General features: G+C 42.1%; 1 protein-coding gene across 16 annotated transcripts in view; it reads right to left on the bottom strand.

Annotated features, from left to right (window-relative positions):
* Positions 1-23,642, bottom strand: part of AUTS2 (activator of transcription and developmental regulator AUTS2) — a 1,102,353-nt gene that overhangs the window by 22,639 nt on the left and 1,056,072 nt on the right. For 8 of the 16 annotated variants that reach the window (XM_087889442.1, XM_087889478.1, XM_087889448.1 and 5 more), the window contains 5 exons: positions 20,805-21,073; positions 19,598-19,839; positions 16,791-16,835; positions 6,752-6,847; positions 3,546-3,617 (listed from right to left, as the gene is read on the bottom strand). In XM_087889442.1, the coding sequence (XP_087745568.1) occupies positions 3,546-3,617; positions 6,752-6,847; positions 16,791-16,835; positions 19,598-19,839; positions 20,805-21,073 (724 nt within the window). The remainder of the gene's footprint in view (positions 1-3,545; positions 3,618-6,751; positions 6,848-16,790; positions 16,836-19,597; positions 19,840-20,804; positions 21,074-23,642) is intronic. The other 8 variants (XM_087889459.1, XM_087889465.1, XM_087889518.1 and 5 more) reach the window with 3 other exon arrangements.

The raw sequence follows: 23,642 nt of genomic DNA, 5'->3' as shown, positions 1-23,642 counted from the left end.
CCGTAGTCCTTCTTTTCGTTAAACTAGACATACCCAATTCCAGCAAGCATTCTTTATATGGAATTGAACAACCTCAGCATAGCATGAATCCAATCCTTTACTGCCTCTTGGTGGTCAAAATAAATAAAGACACCACACAAGATATATATATTGTTTAAGAACTGACAAATTCTTCAGGTAAAATCTCATACATGGGCAGATAACATAATTTAATATCCCTATCTCTCTAGTCTGAGAGCTTAGGGGCAAGTGATCACATATACCATTCTAACAGATCGTCAACTTCCTAGGAAACATGTCTCCAAAGTTAAGAGTTTGTCTTGGAGCTGCATCATTCATTCAACACTGGAAAGAAAATAATTGACTTCGGGTTTCAGGCTAAGCATAAGCTTAGGAAGATAAAAAAGGGGAATGCATTTGAGAAGCAGCTGAATTATCCATAAAGAATTGCTAATTTATATTTCCTACCCTTCCCCTTCTGTCGAAGCACCTTGGAGTCATTCCGTTCTAAAATTCAAGATGAATGAAGAACAGTACTGGGAATAAGCTTAGGTTATAAGAGAAAGTTTTTTTTTCCACCAAGGGAGACATTCCAATATAGAAAATAATCATCATCAGTGCTAAACCCCCCCCCCTTCTCTGCCAGCTAGATCAACTTTCAGCATATGCTAGTTTTCTCCTCTTTTCTCCAGAGTCTAGAAATTGCAATGACAGGTTCAGTGGTTAACTAAATAATAATCAACATCAAATGCCTTAAGTTATGAAAATGGGTAAGGATATAAAACGCAATCTAGAGAAAATCAAATTACCGTGTTCATAGCAGCCTATTTAAATTGGAATTGATCCTTGAAGCTGATTTTATTGCATCAGTTTCAGAAATTTAAGAATGTGCTGTATTACGGTCAGCGCTACTTATGACTTATGAAGGAAACTCTCATTTGGAGGGCTCTTAACACAGACTAGGGACTTGAGGCTATGATATAATTGAATTTCTTTTTAGAACTTTCTGACCATAATTCCTTTTGGCTGCACACACTTCATTGGGATTAAACTGCTGTGAACTCAGATGAAGTGATGATGTTCAAATACCCAAGAACTGACTCATATTATTAGAGTGCTTTGATTCCTTTTTGAAGGAATTCATGGAAGCTCAAGTAATTACTTGTCCTTTTTCAGGCCATTATATCATCCTATAAATCTTATTTTCTTCGGGTGTGAGGCTAAAGTATGAACAACAGAGCACAGGTATCAATGCTGGATTTGTCAGCAATATCATATTCCAACTTTAAATGACTGTCACCATCCAAATGACCATGCCCAAGTCCTTCATAGAACTGGACTTCTTAGGAATGGACTTTCCCAATGAGATGGAACTTCTATGTACCTACTTGAAGTCATCAGAACTTGCTGCATAGACAGTGAGAAGAGTTATGTTGAAAAGAAGGACTAGGGGCTGACATGATAGCAGTGTTCCAATATCTAAGGGGCTGCCACAAAGAAGAAGAAGTCAACCTATTCTCCAAAGCACCTGAGGGCAGGACAAGAAGCCATGGATGAAAACTAATCAAGGAAAGAACCAAGTTAGAGCTAAGGAGAGATTTCCTGACATCGAGAACAATTAACCAGTGGAATGACTTGCCTTCAGAAGTTGTGGGTGGTCCAAACTGGAGATTCTAAAGAAGAGATTGGACAACCATTTGTCTGAAATGGTATAGGGCAGTGATGGCTAACCTTTTTGCCATCGCGTGCCAGGAGACGGGGGGCAGGGGAGGGTTGCGCGCACATGTGCCCATGCGCATGTGCGCGCAACCTCCTCCCCCTCCCCCCCCGCTCCTGGCACATAATGGCCTGGTAGACCCGTTTTTCTTTCTTACCTGGTTCTAGATCCTCTCTGTGTATCTGGCAACGGCGAAAACAGCCTTTCCCACTCCCTTGGAGGCCCTACGGAGGCTGAAAGGGCCCATTTCCCAACTCCCGGTGGGACAGGAAGTGACATTTTTTGCTGTCCCCAGCCTCCAGAACCTCTCTAGGAGTCTGTAGGAGCCTCTCTAGGAGTCTGTAGGAGCCTCTCTAGGAGTCTGTAGGAGCCTCTCTAGGAGTCTCTGGAGGCTGGGGACAGGAAAAAACGTCACTTCCTGTCCCACCGGGAGTGGGGAAATGGGCCCTTTCAGCCTCCATAGGGCCTCCAAGGGAGTGGGAAAGGCTGTTTTCGCCGTTCCCAGATACACAGAAAGGATCTGGAGCCAGGTAAGAAAGAAAAACGGGCCTTCCCCACCCCGCCCCCAGGCCCTCCAGAGGCAGGAAACAGCCTGTTTCCCTACTTCTGGTGGGCCCAGAAGGCCCGAAAATCAGCTGGCCGGTGCGCGCATGCGCCCCAGAGCTGAGCTGGCGTGCCCACTAATATGGCTCCGCGTGCCACCTGTGGCATGCGTGCCATAGGTTCGCCATCACGGGTATAGGGTCTCCTGCTTGAGCAGGGGATTGGACTCGAAGACCTCCAAGGTCCCTTTCAACTCTGCTATTCTATTATTCTGAGCAGAATGATAGGCTTAAGGACTAAGAAGTCCAACCATACCCCGTTCTACATTTACAGTACTTGCTTTATAGGCCAAAAATCCAGGAAGGATAGTACAGGCAGTCCTCAACTTATGACCACAATTGAGCCCAACATTTCTTTTGCTAAGTGAAACATTTGTTAAGTGAATTTTGCTCCATTTTCTTGCCACCATTGTTAAGTGAATCACTGCAGTTGTTAAGTTATGAATCTGATTTTCCCATTGACTTTGCTTGTCAGAAGATTGCGGAAGCAGATCACGTGACCCCCAAAGCACCGCAACTGTCATAAATATGAGTCAGCTGCCAAGCATCTGAATTTTGATCATGTGACCACAGGGATGCTGCAACTGTCGTAAATGTGAAACTTGGCCATAAGTCTCTTTTTTCAGTACTGTTGTAACTTTGAACAGTCCCTAAATGAACTGTTGTAAGTCAAGGACTACATGTAGCACCCAAGAGGATTACAAAACCTCTGCTGAAGCATCTAATCTCCTTGGAAGCCACAAGATATTTATCTTCATTCTGATGCTATAATCTTGATGCTCCCGGGTATAGAATGACCAGAATATTTACAAACCTTGTAAGATTATTTGTTGCCTATTGAATGATCAGTTCCATTAATTCACCTCTTTGGGCTCAGGTGGAATTGTGTTCACAGGAATTAGTAGCCAGTGTAATTTAGCTGCCGATTCAGGACTCACATTATCAAAGGGCACAAAAAGCATGAATAAAACGCTTGAACTGAACGTCAAAAGTCAGATTTGTTTAATGGCCGTGTGGTTCACTTAACAACCATGGCAAAAAAATGGTCATAAAATCAGATGTGACTCACTTAACTGCCACACAACTTAATGACAGAAGTTCTGGTCCAACTGCAGTTGTGAGTCAAGAACTACCTATAGTTTTCTTTCTTTAATTTGGTTTGGATTTTTTTTTTTTAAAAAAAAAGGTTTTTTTTTTTTTAGAAGCTGCAACTTCATGGGACTTACCCTGGGATCCTTCTGAAGGAGAGTATGTGGAAGAGCTCCAGGTCTTGTCGCAACATCAATAGGATTTGAAGTCTGAAAATGTCACATGTAACACACATGAAACATATATTATTTAAACATGCATATTAAATATAATCAGTTTTGGAAAGTGAGGGAGCTCACAGATAAAACCCACATTGCTTCAATGATGGCATATACCGTATTTTTCAGAGTATAAGACGCTCTGGAGTATAAGACACACATTATTTTTTGGGGAGGAAAACAAGAAAAAAAATTCTGCCTCTGCCTACCAGCATCCATCGTTATTCATCTGGCTAGCATCTTGCAGAAAACAGCAAACAGCCTGGTCAGCTTCAGCACGTTATCACAGCCTGATTCAGCACAAGCTGATTGGTGGTTGGATCGGCCTTCAATCAGCTGTTCCAGGCTGCGGGGATCGCCACAGCCCATTGCCGCCACCGCGCATTGCGTTTTTGGCCTCCGCGCATCACATTTTTGGCCTCTGCACACTCCATTTTAGACCTGTTCCAGGCTGCCGGGATTGCCACAGAACATCACTGTCGATCGCCGCCGCCTGGAACTGGCTGAAAACGCGATGCGTGGAGGCCAAAAGCGGGGCGTGCGGAGGCCAAAAATGCGACAAGAGGCCAAAAATAGCCGAAGGGTGGGGACTAGTGGGTGGGGCTTTGGCAATATTCGCTGTATAAGACACACAGACATTTCCACCCACTTTGGGGGGGAGGAGTGGTTCTTATACTTCAAAAAATACAGTAATCTTTTCCTTCCTATTCCCACATTTCTATGAAACTCAGGGTTAAACCCCGTGTTGCTTCAATGATGGCATCTCATCTTTTCCTTCCTATTCCCACATTTCTGTGAAGCTCAAGATTGAACCACACATTGCTTCAATGAGGTCATCTGATCAGAGACGAAACCGCCTTGAAGGGTCTCCAACTCCATTCTCTAAGTTTATGGAGATGTGTGCAATTTTGGGAAATTGAAGTACAGTTTCAATGTCTTTTCAAAGTCCATCTTGGACAATAACCAATTTGTCCATCAGCTAAGTTTCTCCAGCCTTGCTGGATCTACCTTTTGCTTTAAAATTCTATATCTGAGTAAGGAGAATAGATTTTTTTTAAAAAAAGAAAAGATGAAAATGGCTGAAACTTGAGCCATATTTTTCCAATCCATCTGAGAAAAATGATGAGGTTTTGAAAACTGGCCTGTTTTAACATGTATATTTTAGTGTATATAATATACACTGTAATATTATATAATATATACACTAAATATAATATATACTGTGTTTCTCCAAAAAGACGAACCGCCTTGAAAAGAAGCTCTATCACGTTTTTGAGTGCATATGATCAAATTAAGCCCCACCCTCAAAATTAGCCCTAATTAAGACCCTACCCACTCCAGGGTGCAAGGGATGGAGTGAGGCACACAGGTAAAAAATAAGGTAGGGTGAGGATGGGGGATGGAGCTGCCCTACTTACCAGGCCTCACATACCCCGACACCTGCCTCGCCTTCTTCTGCAGCTGCTTGCCGCCACTTGCACACATTGCCCCGGTCTCTATTTCACTTTCAGATGTCTGCCGGAAGGCATCTGCAGCCCGGAGCTCTGTTATTGGCTGCAGATGCCTTCCGGCAGGCATCTAAAGGCAAAATGGAGGCTGGGGCGATGCGTACGAGTGGCGGCAAGCGGCCACAGAAGAAGTGGGCCAGCAGTGGGCTCCTGCTGGGCAGGGCTGTCGGTGTCACCGCCGTGAGGTGAGTCAATAATTAGAACCCTCCAAAAAAAAAGGCCTAGCCATTTTTTCGGGGGTCAAAAGAAAATAAGACCAGGTCTTATTTTTGGAGAAACACGGTATATATGATTGTAAGCCACCCAGAGTTACCTGTGGTAAGATGGGCAGCCAATAAATTTAAGAGAGAGAGAGAGATTCTACATTTTAAATAGACTGAAATGGAAGAATTTCAGAGTATGAATGATAAAGATTTAAAAGCTGTTCTTTCTCCATTTTTCTTGCCCTATTTCCCCCATTTCTAACCATACGATTTCAACCCATGGACATATGTGTGCACGGGGCGAGACAAGTATTTCCCCTCTAAATCGTAAACTGCAAGACAGCTCTTCCATAAGAGCAACTGATTCTGCAATCAAGAGAAAATCCTCTTTTTTCCTTAAAAAAAAAATTCAGAAAACAAACCATCTACAATGCTATGGATGATTTAACTCAAATGGATTCTTAACAGACTGATTAGCATACATATGAAGGCCTCTGCTAATGAGCCATAATCTACATATTTAAGCAGCCTGGATCACTGTTAGCAGGGCTGGTGTTCACACTGAGCAAACTTCGCTGAGGATTCATTTACTTCTCGGTTGGACTACTGTAACGCCCTCTACATGGGGCTGCCCTTGGGATGCACCCGGAGGCTACAGCTAGTCCAGAATGGGGCTGCACGGGTTGTTACGGGGGCTTCTCTTTACTCCCGTGTGACACCTCTCTTATGCAAGCTGCACTGGCTGCTGGTGGTCCTTCAGGTCCATTTCAAGGTGCTGGTGCTCACCTATAAAGCCCTACATGGCTTAGGCCTGGGTACTTGTAGGATCATCTCCTGCCATCCTCCCATTGTCCTGTGCGCTCCCACAGAGCGGGCCTCCTCAGGGTGCCATCAGTCAGACTGGTGGCCCCCAGGGGGAGAGCGTTCTCTGTGGGAGCGCCGGCCCTCTGGAACGGATTGCCCACCGAGCTTAGGACAGCCCTGACCTCCTCTCCTTCCGCCGCGAACTAAAGACGTGGCTCTTTCATCAAATGGGCTGACCTGTTGGGGGATTTTTACATTGAAATAATTTTAATTCATTTTTAATTGGATTTTAATTTTTATGTAATTTTCGAATTTGTTGAATGTTTTCTTTGTAAGCCGCCCTGAGTCCTTCGGGAGAAGGGTGGCATATAAATTACATAAATAAATAAATGTTGAAAAAGTGTGGATTTAAAACAGTGTTAAAGACATCCACCCACCCAAAATACTCCATACAAAGATATAAAATATCTGACATTCAAAGGCTCTATAAATAGTTTTACAGTAAATGGACTTTGAAAGCTTGTCTGAAGATCTCGTCACTACTTCTAAGTTGTCATCTTCTCATTCATTGCCTAAACAATTAAGTTCACACTATACAATCTAAGTTTACCTTGGGTTGAAACGCTCCTTGCAGCGAGCCGAAAGGACCAGTTGGAGGGATCATAGGAGGGATCCCAGACACAGCAGGAGGATAGGAGTGGAATAACTGTGGCAGAAAGAGATCAGTATTACTGACTTTATTCCCCCCCTCTTTATATATATATATATATATATATACACAAGTCTTGCAGTTTCAATTTACAAGAAAGCAAAAGAGATACAAACACGGTGAACCGACTATGTAAAAAAAAAAACCATGAAAGATCACTGAATCTTATTAATCCGTCGAGTACTAGGTGAAGGAGGAAATGATAAACCCACAAAGAAATGACAACAAAGACAGCAAAAGGTTACACAGAGCATTTGTGGCACGCAAGACGAGAGATGATTGATAAGGAGGGAAAAACTTGGTTGAGAGAATGCATCATGAGGCAGAACTATAGTCGATATAAAAATTATCTCTGCATTACGGAAAATATGGGAGCATGGGGAAGGAGCTAGTGCAGAAAGATGTCATTGTCAATTGCATTAGTTACAGCACTGAAATCATGGCATTCAAGTTTCAGTACCAGCCCCAAAGACTTTTCATTCAACTTCCAGACAGCTTCTCAATGATTGCTGATACTTGGTAAGTACAATACGATTCAACTTAATGGTTGCAGGATTGGTTAAAGTAGAAGTGGGGAAATACAGGAGGGAATTGATTTATGGATAAGATTATTGTTTTTTTAATGCACTTTTTTATCCTCTTTTTGCTTTGACCCACGCCCACTTATTGGTTATTCAGAATAACCAAGTTGGAAGGGAACTTGAAGGTCTTCTAGTCCAACCCTCTGCTCAAGTAGGAAATCTTTTCAGACAAATGGTTGTTTAACCCCTTCTGAAAAACTTCCGGTGTTGGAGCACCCACAATTTCTGGAGGCAAACCATTACACTGAGTAATTGTTCTCACTGTCAAGAAATTTCTGCTTAGTTCTTGGTTGGTTCTTTCCTTGATGAGTTTCCATCAACTTCTTGTTCTGTTTTCAGATGTTTTGGAAAAAAGGTTGACAGATTCTGATCACATGAGCCCTTAACTCTGCTATGCAATTAATATCTAACTCTCAATCTCTCCCAGAAAAGTAATGCATCCATGACTTAAATAATATAGATCATAAGAAGGTGTTCTTTGCACACTAGATTACTGCTTCATTTAGTTTATGCAAAATTCATTAATCCAGGAAAAGAACATTCTGTGTACTTTCAGAGAAATCTGTTTGCCTCCAGACCATACCCTTCTGGGGGAGAGGGGGGGATTCAACTGTTCTGAGATGTCAATCCTCTGAATTCAAGATGATGTGACAGAGGACTCAGCTCCTAACAGTCTCTTTCATCCAAAATATCACATCTAAAACCAAAATATCACATCTAAAACTTCTCAAACCACTTCTGGTTTAGAGCAGAGATCGCCAACCTTTCGGACCTCACGGACCACGAAATTCATAATTTTAAATCCCGCAGACCACTAATATGATTTTTTGAAAAAGATAAATAGTATTTAATGCAATATAAAAAATGCAAATAATTTTTCTGTGGACCATCAAAATTTTCTCGCGGACCACCAGTTGGTGACTGCTGGTTTAGAGGATTTGCTTCTGGAAGCCATCAGTGATCTCCAGAACAAAATGACTTAGAAGAGATTTGATAGTCTGGAGAAGAATGGATCATTCTGGTCCATGACTGACTAATTTTGCACACTCCTGTTGTCTAGGATAACCATCCACAGTAACAGAATAACATAGTTGAAAGAGACTTTGGTGGCCCTCTAGTCCAACTCCCTGCTCAGGCAGGAAACCCTACACCCATGATGGCGAACCTATGGCACATGTAGGCATATCAGTGGGCACACAAGCTGATTTTCGGGCCTTCTGGGCCCCACCATAAGTAGGAAAACAGGTTGTTTCCTGCCTCACAAGGGCCTTGGGGGATGGTGGGGAAGGCCCGTTTTTGCTGTCCCCAGCCTCCAGAGCCTCTCTAGGAGTCTGGGGAGGGCAAAAACAGCCTTTCCCACCCACCCACCCACCCCCGGAAGTCCTCCAGAGGCACAAGAAGTGGCCTGTTTGTCAACTTCTGGTGGGACCCGAACGCCTGTTTTTTGCTGTCCCCAGCCTCCAGAGCCTCTCTAGGAGTCTGAGGAGGGCAAAAACGGCCTTTCCCATCCCTCTGGAGGGGGTGGGGAAGGCCGTTTTTGCCCTCCCCAGGCTGCTAGAAAGGCTCTGGAGCCAGGTAAGAGAGAAAAACGGGCCTACAGGGCCATCACGTGCCAGGAGCGGGGTGAGCGGTGGGGCAGGGGTCGCGCGTGCATACCTGGGGGTGGGGCGCATAGAATTATGGGTGTGGGCACATGTGCTCATGACCCTCCGCCCGCCCCCCTCCTGGCACGCAATGGCGAAAAGGTTAGCCATCACTGCTCTATACCATTTCAGATGAATCATTGTAAAATCTCTTCTTAAAAGCTTCCAGTGTTGGAGCATTCACAGTCTCCATCTATACTTGGAGAGTCAGAAAACTGAACCTGAGGCCATCTTTATCCAAAATATTATTTTGCCACTGAGCAAAGCACAGTTGCTTTGAACTTAAAAGCAGTTTAGGAAACAGTCTCTTCCCCCAGTTTTCTATATATAGGAAAAGGAAGGGAAAAAATACTCTGCGGTTTTTTATATGAGACTTAGCAAAAATTGCTGTTTAATTGAAGATGGGGAAGAAATTGTTACGAGTTCCAGGATTCCTGTTCCCACTTCCCCCGCCATTAAAATGCAATTAAGAGCACAGAATTAATGCATTATATGTAAAAATGAGAAGTATATAGCATTCCAACATTATTAGTGTAATATAGTATATCATCACATTGAGAGTACAAAGAAATAACATCTCAGTTTCTCTTCCATGCCTTTAATTTAATAATTACTTAATTGTCTGGAAAAGACACTGTTGGGAAATGTAATAGCATTACTTGCAATCTTATCTAGGTAACTTGGAAGCTATGTATAAGTAGACACATGAATAACTGAACAGAATCACAGAATCACAGAGTTGGAAGGAATCTTGGAGGTCTTCTAGTCCAACCTCCTGCATTGCAGGAGACCCTATTCCATTCCAAACAAGTGACTGTCCAATCTCTTCTTAAAAACCTTCAGTGCTGGACAACCACCACTTCTGAAGGCAAGCCATTCCACTGATTAATTGTTCTCACTGTCAGGAAATTTCTCCTTAGTTCTAGGTTGGTTCTCCCCTTGATTAATTTCTCCTTGTCTTACTTTCAACTGGTTTGGAATGAAGATAACTTGAGACTTGAGAGTCCAAGCATAATTCATGGCTTGGAAGTGGGAAGTGGCATATAAATGTTATAAATAAATAGATTTTGGGATTCATTATATTTATATCCTACATGTTCTCCAGGAGCAAATGTCAGCTTGCAAAACAGCGCCCTTTCTCTGTATTTCCCACAACAGTAATCCAGTGAAGTAGACTGAGCGGGATTGGTCCAGTTAACCAGACAAGTTCCATGGCTGAGACAGGATTTGAACTTGGGTTTCTCTTCATCTAACACCTTAAACGCTGTATGAACTTCAACAAGATTTTGCAACTTAGCATGGATTCATTGACTGACTGCACTACCAACAATGCTCTCTAGTTTTCTTGACTGAAAACCTACATGCCAGGCCAGTGGTGGGAACTTGATTTCCAGATGTTCCTGGATTACAGCCTCATACAACCCAGCCACCACAGCCAAAGCATAGAAAGGAAATTAAAACATTAAATTAAAACATTAAATTAAAACTTTAATAGCAGATGGAGGGCTACAAATTCCCTTCTTATTCCTATTTCAAGACTGCATAATTTCATAATCCCAAATGCCACACAAGACTTGGTATTCCAATGGCCACATTTGGAAACAGGATTATTATTTTTTGTTTGTTTGCTGTATTTATATCCCAAGAACCAGTAGTTTGGTCCAGTAGTTAGAGGTGCTGGACTACATGCTGGGGAACTGTGAATTCTAATTCTGCTTTAGGCATAAAAGCCAACTGGGTAACTTTGGGTCAGTCCTTCTCTCAACCCTAGAAAGAAAGCAGAGACAAATCATTCCTGAAAAACATCACCAAGAAAACCACAGGGCCTGTGTGACTAGGAGTTGGGACTGACTTTAAGGACCATTACATATTTCCCAGTGAGTGTGATTTAAATCCTCAATCCCCTTTAGCTGTATCCCCAACTCCACAATAACAACAACAACAACAACAACCTACAGGGGAAGGGAACTGTATATAATCTGGAGGATACAAAATGAATATTGTTGGGATTCATGCAATCTACACTTTGCTCCCAACTTGTATGAGAAAATTTCCCTAGATAAAAAAATCATTCCTTGGACAAAAAAGGGGGACCAACAAGCAAGCAGTGGAGCGTATGACACCAGACATGTCACTGTAAGGAAAAATCACGAAACTGTGTCTCATTTATTTTGACCCTGTCATGCGGGGGAATTCACTGGAGAAAGCAATTATGTTGGGAAAAGTTAGCAGTAAAAGGAAACCAAGCCACCAAAGAACATGGTGACTGGACACTATCATAGCTGACACCTGCCAGAACACAAAGCAACTCAATAAAGTACTGCAAGATTGGAAGATATGGAGAGACCTGGCCCTTAGAATCACCAAGAGTCAGACATGACTGAATGGATAAAATCATCATCATCAAAATAATGATTCCATCCCCACTCTAACTGATGAGTTGCTGTTCCCCATTTACAAAAGGAAAGAGTGTATCATTAAAAAGCACAATTTTGATTGGAGCCGAGTTCATTAAAGCTTGCTTCTTTATACTTTGCATTTAGCTCAAATATAAGTGCAATGCTGCGTGAGCTGGTGTGGATTGCTACTATGCTGGTAATTGAAAATAAGCAGGAAAAAGTAAATAAGAACGTGGTCACTGTTAAATTCCTAGCCAAGCAAAACTTTTAATTCGGTGGAAACATTAACACATTTCATTGCACGCTGGTATGAAAGATAGTTTACCGTCTTTCCTATTTTACAGACCAGGGAACTGAACCCAAGAAACAATAAAACGCCACTAAGCCAAAATAATACAGCTGCTATACCAAAAAAATAACATTCTTTTGGAAACTTCCAATGTAAAGTCAAGGGATAGAGAAACTGCCATGCCTTCTAAACCCCAAAACTCAAAAAGCAGGTCCCTCTTATTCCCCATATACTCCAAAATCCTCAACCCCTTTTATAGTTAAACTTCATTAGGAAAATATACTAATTTAAGTCGTGGATGCAGCTACCTGGCTCCTCTCTCTCTCTTCTTGTTGATAGCTCAGTGCTGTTTTAATGCAGTTCATTTTAGCACGAATGTCCAATGATGCAGAAAACATTTCCAAGATTAGCTGATATTGAAACCGAAAGCTTTAAGAAGTCATTAGGCAGTCAAGAGTCTGGGGCTGAAATCACTTTTTAATGCCTAAAATGAGCATCTTTAAAGACTCCAAGGCCTGTAACATTTAATTTTCTGTATAATGTGCCGTTCAAAAAGACGGAGGGACAGAGCAATGTTATTGTCCATTGGTTGTTAACAACAAAATGACCATTATGACAATGGCAATGCTATTCCTCATACTCCATCTCGGCTACATCCCAACATCTCAAATTCATTCTTGGGAATCAAGCAAGGAGCATCTCACATCTCGTGCAGCAAACTGACAGGCAGGGCAACAGTATTAACTCTACAGCAAGCAGCATCTTCTGCTCCAAAGCATACAGGACAACAAGTATCAATACTAAAGCTCTCCACTGAAAATTAAATAATGCTGAAGCAACATCTATCTTGGAGTGTCCTCTGTGGTTCCTGCAAATTTGGATGTTCTAAAGTTTAATTCAATGTGCATTTATTAAAATCTTTAAGTCTCAATCATTCTCAGGCTCTTGACCTTTGCCTAAAACTAGAAGAAATTTCCTTTTTCCATTGCCTTTTTAGAAAGGATTCACCTAATTAAAAAGAAAGGAAGATAGGTTGCAAGAAGTCCAACGACTGAAAATATTTCCCAACATACAGCTGATATATTCTCAACAAATACTGGGGTGGAGTCTTTCTCCTTCCCCTTTTCCCTTTTTATACTTCCTTACCATGAACTGATTAACTTTATTTTTTATTTTTATTTTTATTTTAAAAAATTGATTTATATGCCGCCCTTCTCCGGAGACTCAGGGCGGCTTACAATGCATTAAGCAATAGCCTTCATACTTTTGCATATTTATACAAAGTCAGCTTATTGCCCCCACAAACTGGGTCCTTATTTCACCTACCTTAGAAAGGATGGAAGGCTGAGTCAACCTTGAGCCTTGGAGAGATTCGAACCAGCAGTAAATTGCAGGCAGCTGCGTTAATAACAGGGTGCTTAGACCACTGTACTATCAAGGCTCTTATTTATTTATAACATTATAAAACTTTGAATCATAATGTTGGAGCTTGTAGTTGGAGATTTGTATAACTGTCTGCAGATTCTTTTAACAGTCAGGAAATTGATCACTACGGTCTTATGGCCCTTTACCTATATGGTAAACTAGCTGGATACCCGTGCTTCGCTACTTATGACCGTTTTTCAAACTTACGACCATTGTAGCATCCCCATGGTCTTGACAAACTCTCATTGTCATCATCACCAACAAAGTATATCTGGAGAAATGAAGGCTGCTGCTGAGGCCCCGCCATGATACTCCCTATCCTGCCCCTGCACCTTCTTCCTTCACCTCCTTCCCCTCTCTGGCTCCAAAAGACGTCATTTTGGAAGCATCCGTTGTACTTGCGGGCAGCAGAAAGACAGTCTTTTCCCTTTAACTGGTGTTAAAGTAGAAAGAACAGATTCACCTGAACTGAGGAGGTCAGTGTAAGAAGTGAGTTTGGGCTGGTACACTATGCAGAAGAAATTCGGTTCACAATCCGTTGGCTCAGTGGTGGTCGGTGATTGAAACTCATATGGGAATATCTCTCCCGCCACCTTGAGTCCGGAAGCAGTTCCATAGGTGGAAGGTGTAGACATTTTGGTGAGGTAGAGACGTTTAGTACTATAGGGAGCCCCAGACCGCTCCTGAGTGAAGGAGTGGAACGTCTGCCAGTTTGACCTGAGGTAACGGAATGTGAGGCAAGTGGCAGTTGGAACTTTTCAGGTGGGGAGGGGGAGTAGAACGTCTAACTCCTTAGCATCAAAGCGTGTGAATATACTGTATATGAATATAAAGGTAAAGGTTCCTCTCGCACATATGTGCTAGTCATTCCCGACTCTAGGGGGCGGTGCTCATCTCCGTTTCAAAGCCGAAGAGCCAGCGCTGTCCGAAGACGTCTCCGTGGTCATGTGGCATGACTAAGCGCCAAAGTTGCCCGGAACGCTGTTACCTTCCCACCAAAGGTGGTCCCTATTTTTCTACTTGCATTTTTTACGTGCTTTCGAACTGCTAGGTTGGCAGAAGCTGGGACAAGTAATGGGAGCTCACCCCGTTATGCGGCACTAGGGATTCAAACCGCTGAACTGTCTTAGCCACTGAGCCACCGCATCCCTCGTATATGAATAGACTGTATATGAAATAGTAATGATCGGATGGTCATTTCGAAACATCCTTTGTTAGCGAGCACCTAGAAGCCAAGAGGAACATACGTGCCAAATTTCAAGTTTGTAGGCTTTGCCGTTCTGGAGAGCAAATGATAGGAATATATATCCCCAGTGGGGTGATCAATATAAGCTCTCAGGAATTTGAAAAATGCATTCAAGCTTGCAACCTTGATGCATTAAACAGTTCCCATATGAGATACTGAACAAAAGTGGATTCCTTCATAGAATAGTAGGTTGGACTAAATGGGTCTTCTAACTGTAATGATTTTATGAACTTTCATAATCCTATGGTCGGGATTACATTATATTCTTGATTTGGGTTGCTTGCTTGCTTTTTATGCCTAATTCTATACTCTCAGCCGAGAAAACAAGTACATTTGACTATAATACTGATTTTCTAATTACATTGGTATCCTTTGGTTAAAAAAACAACACAAGCCCACAAACTGATCCAAAATCCAAAATGTAAAAAGCAAATTCTAGCTTGCTTACCAATTTAGACCATAATAGCTCTCTGCTTTGGGTCATTAAGTAAAATCCATCAGTTAGGATGCATTTAAATAAGGTGCTGTTTAAAAGATTCAGCCTTTTAATCTTGTAGCTTTTGATTTATTCACATATTTATTATTTTTTTTCAGGATTATATTCCAACCAGTTTTGACTGGATTATATCAAACAATAAATACAGGTAGTCCTCGATTTACAACAGTTCATTTAGTGACTGTTCTAAGTTACAATGGCACTGAAAAAGTGACTTATGACCATTATTCACACTTATGACCATTGTAACATCCCCATGTCACGTGATTTATATTTGGATGCTTGACAACTGACTCATATTTATGACGGTTGCAGTGTCTCACAGTCATGCAATCCCCTTTTGCGACCTTCTGACAAGCAAAGTCAATAGGGAAACTAGATTCACTTAACAGCCGTGTTACTAATTTAAGAACTGCAGTGATTCACTTAACAAATATGGTGAGAAAAGTCGTAAAATGGGGCAAAACTCACTTAACAAATTTCTCACTTAACAACATAAATTGTGGTTATAAGTTGAGGACTACCTGTACATTAAAATAAAATCACAGTCTTTAAAGACGGTCACATATACAGTGAATTATAATAATCCAGCTGTGAGGTGACAAGGTAGGAATTAACTGTACACAAAGCTCCCTGATCCAGGAATGGGCACAACTGGCATCCCATCTGTAATTTACAAGAAGCAAAAGTTGTGAGTCCAATAGGACCCCACAAATTGCAAGCCAGCTCCATCTGGGGTAACGCAAGTCCAACCAAAGCGAAAGATGATTAGTTGGCCTTTGAATCTACACAACTTTGCCAAGGCTGAACCTGTCCCTCTGTCCCATAGCCAGAGTTTCTATTTGGGTTGTTTTGATTTAAAGTCAAAGCAAAACTTATGTCCATCTCAATTATGAGACATAGACGTATGCACTGAATCTGCACAAATCACCTCAGATACTAATCACAGGAATCTATTTAATATGTGAACTTGGCTGTCTTGTCTTTGTTGCCATATAAAACTGCAAAATACTGTTAACAATGGAATGAATAAGATGGTGCAGTGGTTAGAATGCAGAATGGCAGGCTAACTCTGCCGACTGCCAGGAGTTTGATCCTGACCAGCTCAAGGTTGACTCAGCCTTCCAATCCTTTTGAAGGTCAGTAAAATGAGGACCCAGTTTGTTTGGGGCAATATGTAAACTGCTTAGACAGTGCTGCTAAGAGAGTGGTATATAATTCTAAATCCTATTGCTATAATGACTAATGCTAGAATGATTTGATTGCTTATTAGTATCCTGTGACTATCACTAAGTGTTCTATCTTATGTATACTGAGAGCATATGCACCAAAGACAAATTCCTTGTGTGTCCAATCACATTTGGCCAATAAAGTATTCTATTCTATTCTATTCTATTCTATTCTATTCTATTCTATTCTATTCTATTCTATTCTATTCTATTCTATTCTATTCTACCCTACCCTACCCTACCCTACCCTACCTTACTCTATTCTATTCTATTCTATTCTATTCTATTCTATTCTATTCTATTCTATTCTATTCTATTCTAGGGAAGCCTATTATAATAATAAGGGGGACTTTGTAAATCCACTGAACACCCAGCCTCATTATGAAAAACTAGACTTGCTGAGAAAAAAGACATTGCCAATTATAAAAAGGAGAAGATGCTACTTCTTTAGAAAAGACAACGAGGCAACAAAACTAAAGCAACTGACAATATCAAGGACAGATGCTTTTTATAGTGAATGGATGTGAAGGAATGATACATAAAACTGGATATTCTTTCAGTGACTGAACAGTGATGTAAACTCATGGAATAAAAGCAATTAAAACCATTTTAATTCAATAGTAAAAACTCACACTGTGACGGTAGAAAGGATCTACTTTTGTAGGGTATTTGTCAAACTGTAAAAGGATTGAAATACAAACTCATTACATTACATGTGTCGGGAGTGGGAGGGAGAGGATAACACACATTTTTTTGTTCATTTCGTGAAGTTTGGAATGCTCCCTTTTTAAAAAGTCCCTATCAGTTTTCATAGATATTTTATAGGTATTGATGGAGGTTAGAAGGATAATAAACTCAAGACGGTAGCCACAACCAAAGTATCAAAGACGCACCTTTTTTATGTGTATTTCATGAAGCACATTAAAAAAAAAAAAATAGAACAAGGCTTCAATTGCCAGTTGTGGTCATTGTCTTGATTTTATTTTATTTTTTGATGCTTCATACACACACACACACACACACACACACACACACACACACACACACACAGAGAGAGAGAGAGAGAGAGGGAGGGAGGGAGAGAGAGAGAGAGAGGGAGAGAGAAAGGGAGAGGGGGGGAAGAGAGAGAGAGAGAGAGAAACCCAACCTAAGATGCCCCTCAATATAAACCATAGCAGAAAACATTTTAAGAAAAAAAACACACACAAGTCCTTAGAAGTTAAGAAGGATGAGGAATCAGCAGTCATAAAGCAAAATAGATCAAGGAAAACATAAGTAATGAAATTTCAGGTATTAAATAAAACAAGCAAGGATTAGACAATCTGTTGCTCTTGCACCTTTTCATCTCAACCCTCAGTCATCATTTTACAGCATCTTCAGCACTTTTTTGCTGGATTTGGCTTACGAAGACAGCGAGTAGGGTTTTTAAAAAACAATAATAATAAAAGTAGTGATAATAGCAGTAGTACAAATAATCCTCGATTTACAATTGTTCGTTTAGTGACCATTCAAAGTTACAACAGCACTGAAAAAAGTGATTTATGACTGTTTTCCACACTTACGACCGCTGCAGTCACCTGATCAAAATTTGGATGCGTGACAACTGACTCCCATTTAGGACGGTTGCAGTGTCCCAGGGTCATGTGATCACTTTTTATGACCTTTTGTGGAGCAAAGTCAAAGGGGAAGCCAGATTCACTTATCAACCGTGTCACTAACTTAACAACTGCAGTGATTCATTTAACAACTGTGGAAAAAACGGTCATAAAATGGGGCAAAATTCATTGAACAAATGTTACTTATCAACAAAATGTCACTTAACAACAAAAAATTTTTGTCAATTGTGATCGTAAATCGAAGACTACCTGTAGCAATAATGGTGAGATTCAAAATTCTACCCAGCCTGCTAACATTTACCTCACATTTCTCAGTCATCTCTGTAAATAGTTCTAATTCTATTAACACTTACCCAAATGGAGTTTCTGATCAGAGTGACCAAGATTATTTATATTAATTTAAATTTAATAATCTATAACTTCAATTTGATAATTTATTAAACATGTATGCTGCCCGACTCTCGACAATAGAATGATAGAGATAGACATAGAGATAATTAGGTCTAAATATAGAAATACTACAATATTGTAATACTGTAAATAAAGTGAAGTGCAAGAAAGAAGACTGACAATTCACTAATTTCTTTCCCCCAGTGGTTCAGTTTTATTTAAATCTTTATTCAAGGCAATAAAGGTGTGATGCCAGCAGATTCAAGTTATCTTTCCATAAGTCTTTTCTTGGAATTGCCATCATTTATTTATTCATTCCCTTTACTCAAAGACCCTAGATGACATCATTGCCAAATTGTTGCATTTCCATGTTTTCTGTATTTGTGGGATTGCAATAAATATAACAGTGGCCCCAGAGTGGGATATGAAATTGGGGCAATTACACCTTTAATTAAAAGGTTCCAGTTAAATTTTGACCTATCTGCTGTGGTTACTGATAAACTCACACTTTTTAAGTCAATTTAAGTATTGTAGGACAAAACCAGATAGTGGCAAAACTCTAGATGGCCACAAGATGGCAGCAGATACCAAAAATATTAGTTCTTGGCTGCCATCTAAGTGGTTGTCCAAACACTTGCAAGTCAAATAGCCCTAAAGTATAATTTACCTAACGCTTGCCTTGTTAACATGCATTATTATTACTATTACAATATGATGAATACTTCTATTTTGTTCTAAAAGAAAGGTACTCATTAAAGGCTACCTCTCACTTACAGCAAATAGAACCAAGGAAATTATTAACCTGCTGAACAAATAGCCAGAAATTTCATACAGAAAACTTTCAATACACACCAAAAACGGTACTTGTTCAATGAGATTTTTCTCATGCTCATTATCAGAAAAGCTAGAAATACATAGGGTATAATTTAGCTATGCGAACAACTGAAACTTCAGCCCTGGAACCAAATTAGTGCCGTAAAATATCAAGGCAATTCTATGAGGCATTTGTTATAGTGTTATCCTAATTGTCCGATATTTACTTGTTTTAATGGTTGCATTACTTGTACTTTTGGTTTTCATTCTCTATTCGTCACCCAGATCCACAATTGTGAGATAGGTGGGTATATTAATTGTATAACTATTTTTCTTTGCACATAAGTGTGATTGATGTCCTCATGATTGCAAAAAAAAGAAAAGTTAAATTACCAATTAAATTAAGAGTACCAGATCTGGGCTACTGAATCAATATACATGGAACCCCTCTGCCCCAAGACCCCTCCCCACTGCAAAGGGGAACTGTCTAGAGGGTCCCAAATGCCTTTCAGTCTTTTCTCCCACGACTCCACAAACATCTTTGCGGTTGTGATTATTATTTGTCAGCTGTCACAATATACTTTGCAACAAAAAGAAGGTTGCGCGCTACTTATCCTCACATTTCTGCCTGGATTACGCACCATGGGAGGTGCTGGCGTTGGCATGATGGCTGTTGGAGGGATGGCGTGAGGAAAAGGCGTGAAGGTGTGCTGGTGCGTGTGTTGGTGCGTGTGCTGGTGTTGGTGCTGGTGTTGGTGGAACTCCGTCCTCAAGTAGGGTGGTGGGCCCAGCGAGGCGCCACGATCAGCGCTCTGGGAAGCCAGAAACCGAGTGTTCAGCTCCTGGCGGAGAAGATCTTGCTCTGGAAAGGAAGACAACATCATGAAAGTCTTTCCCTTCCTCCTTTAAATAAATTTTATGTATCACCCCAATCATCGCCAACTCTAAACAACATGCCTGCCTAATTCTGTAAAGAAGGTTAAAAATAGACATCAGAATCTACTGTATTTTTCGGACTATGAGATGCACCGGACTGTAAGATGCACCTAAATTTACAGGAGGAAAACAAGAAAAAAATAGTTTTTGACTTCCACTCATCACGTTTTCACCCTCCCAGGCCCTCAGAAGCACTCTGCAATGCTCCGCACGGCCCATTTTTGCCAAAAATGGGCCTGTTTTCACCAAAAAAACCATCCGTTTTTGGCCTGCAGAGAGCTTTTGGGGGCCGGGGAGGGCAAAAACGTGATGCGTGGAGGACTTGGGAGGCCAAAAAACCCCGTATTCAGTCTATAAGATGCACCTAAATTTTCACCTACTTTTAGGGGGGGGAAAGGTGCGTCTTATACTCCGAAAAATACGTTATACAATAACAACAAACGACTGTACACAAAGGAATAGTATGAGAAATCCAAAGTCTATCCCCGCCCCTCTCCAAATCTGTTGAAAAGTCAGGTTTTGATGGCCTTCATAAAACCCAGTCAGGTTGAGGCCATATGGATCTCAGTAGGGATGCTATTTCAAGGTCATCAGAAAGACTCCATTTCCTCAGTTTTGGGACCCAAAGAGAACCCCTTCAATCTAATCTCTGCGGGGGATAATGTTCCAGAGAGAGGGGGCCACCACAGGGAAGGCCCTTCTTCTGGGTCCCACCAGGTATTTCTCCCTAGGGGAGGGGACCCACAACTTCCCTGCCTCCGTGCTCTGATGGGTCGGGTAGATGTGACTGGCAACAGATGGTCCCTCAGGTAACCTGAGATGCTAATACATTGACTAGAACGAGCAAAGAAACTAGGATTTGACCCCGGAAAGTGACGCTTTCTTCCTTACCTGAGTAAGCAGTGCCAGCGGGATGAGCTGGAACCTGTAATGTCCCCGATGTCAGAGGAGGAGGAGGAGGCAATGCCGTGGGAGGGGCAAACATATTGGGGTGATGGGTGTGATTAGAAGGCTGGAGGGCAGGTGTGAAATTATGGAGGGGGCTGTGATTGGGTAAAGAGAGAGGGAAGGGGGATGCCGAGGGGTGGTGAGCTATGGGGGGATGAGGTGGTGGGGGAGGAGGGGGTTGACTTTTGGCTGGAGTGCTGCTTCTGCTGCTGCTGTTTGTGGGAAAAGATGCAGAAAGGAAGATGTTAGCAAATGCACAGAAAGGAATTATCCAATAAGGAAGGACAGACTCACAAGGCCTCCCATTGCCACAGAGAGAGAACAGGTCTTGTTCCCAAAATACAGGTAGTCCTCGACTTACAACAGTTTGTTTAGTGACCGTTCAAAGTTACAATGGCATTGAGTGACTTATGACCATTTTTCACACTTATGACCATGGCAGCAAGGTCACGTGATCAAAATTCGGACACTTGGCAACTGGCTCATATTTATGATGGCTGCCGTGTCCTGGGGTCATGTGATCACCTTTTGTGGCCACCTGATGAGCAAATTCACTTAACAACCATGTTACTAACTGAACAACTGCAGGGATTCACTGTGGCAAGAAAAAATGGGGCAAAACGCACTTAACAAATGTCTCACTTAGCAACAGAAATGTTGGGCTCAATTGTGGTCGTAAGTCAAGGACTACCCGTATTCTCCACATCAGATCAAAACTACCTAATCCAGTGACGGCGAACCTATGACACGCATGTCAAAGGTGACATGCCACAACGTCTGGCAATAACTATTCTCAAAAGCATGCTCCGTTCTCGCACAATTTTCAGATGCTACAAAAAGCACGTGAGAATAGGGTGCGCTCTCGCACGGCCTCCGAAAATCGTGCAAGAATGGGGCATGATTTTGCACAGTGTTTCAAGGCTGCAGAGGCTGTAAAAGAATGGTCTCCAAATTACTTAAAGGGTGAACCCCTTGTGTGACTCACAACAGCCTTGAGTAGGCTACAAGGGCCTGTCAACAGAAGAAGACTGACTGAAATTAAGCGCCATGTAACAGATCCTGGAGAGCACTGGGCTGTGAGGGCAAATTGTGCCATTCCGCAAGGCTCACATGGTACAAAGCCAGGGGTTGGCTGCTGAGGGTTCACAGGGGTTCGGGAGAACCTCTAGCTAAGATTCTGTGCAGTTTGAAGAACCCCCAAATCCCACTCCTGGCTGGCCCCTCCCACCCCGCCCTTCCCAGGAGTCCCCACGTGGCCCACTTTGGATGCAGGTAAGTGCAGGGTGCGTGCAGAGGCTCAGGGAGGGCGAAAAATGGGTCTACAGGAAGTTTGGAAAGGCCAGAAAGGGGCCTGTTTCCAGCCTCCAGAGGGCCTCCGGAGCCTGGGGAGGCCGTTTTCACCCTCCTGGAGGCTTGAAGAAAATCTCCAGAGCCCAGAGAGGGCAAAAACATCCCCCCTCCCCCGCCGTGGTGCAGGCAGCCGACTAGGCCATGCCCAACATGACCACGCCTACTCAGCAACCAGGCAGAGAACCCCTTGCTAAAATTTTTGAAGCCCACCCCTGCACAAAGCCTTTTATGTGTGGCAGCAGTGGCATTAATAGAGGTCTGCGCTCTGCTTCAGATCCTGTCTTGGCACTGCCACTGAGTGCCACTGTTCAGAGTGGCCTAAATTTTTTTTGGAGGGGGAGAGATAGAGAATTGTTCCTCTTTTGTTTGGGAGTGGGGTGCGACACACCAGCCAAGTTAGGCATTTTCCAAATTTTTGACACACCAACTACCAAGGTTCATCATCTCTGGCCTAAGCTATTGTCCATGAAACTTGGCCTGAGGTTCCCTCATCTTACCAGTTCTGATAGAAAGTGGGATTCAGATGGACAATTGCAAATTTGCCATCTCTCAGGACAGATTATTGTATTATTTTTATTTATTAAATTTGTAGGCCGCCCATCTCATCACAAGGGTGACTCCGATTACGGCTGGACGTCCCCTTTTTGCTAAAGGGGATGTCACCGCCCTGATCTTCGGAGAGGGGCGACATATAAATTGAATTAATTAAATTAAATTAAAAGCACAGTTCAAGCCTAGTTGGCTAACAAACCATCATGCCCTTGCTTCCACAAAACACCAAGCCATGCACCATGTTTTATAAGCTGTAATGGCTAGGGTCAGGTAATAAAGTAAGCCGAGGGACTGGTAAACACTTTAGCAATTTTGAGAGTACGTTATAGCCGTTCTCACAAAATGGCTGCCTTGATAGATATGACCAGTCCCCAAAACACTTATTTACTAGAATGCCAAATTCAGACCTTCCCCAGCAGGAATTTAATCTCCTCAATTTATCTGACTTCTTCTAGGGTGAGGGACCATAACTTGCAAAGAAAGCACAAGCTGTATCCACCTGCCATTCGATTTCTTAAGAACATCTCTTGGGTCTATATCAGGGGTGTCAAACTCAAGGCCTACGGGCCGGATCCAACCCCGGGAGTGCTTAGATCTGGCCTGGGGAGCTGCCCTGGAAACAGCAAAGGACCGGCCCATGGTGCCTCTCCCAGCGAAAATGGAGCTCGGGAGTCCTCCCGAGCTCCATTTTCGCTGGCAGAGGGCTGCAAGTGGCCGTTGTGGCTGAAAACAAAGTGCGGGAGGCCATGCACAGTCCCCCTGAGCTCCGTTTTCACTGGCAAAACAAACCAAAAACAAAACAAAAGGAGAAATGTTTCCCCTTTTGCATTTGAGCATGCAAGAAGGAACAGGAAAGGAAAACAGGAAAGACAAAGAAAA

This window comes from Pantherophis guttatus, chromosome 1, assembly GCF_059756535.1.
Source record: "Pantherophis guttatus breed Tessera chromosome 1, ASM5975653v1, whole genome shotgun sequence".
Lineage (NCBI taxonomy): Eukaryota > Metazoa > Chordata > Lepidosauria > Squamata > Colubridae > Pantherophis > Pantherophis guttatus.
Note: the sequence above shows the minus strand (reverse complement) of the source record. Positions and strands in the feature narration are given on the sequence as shown.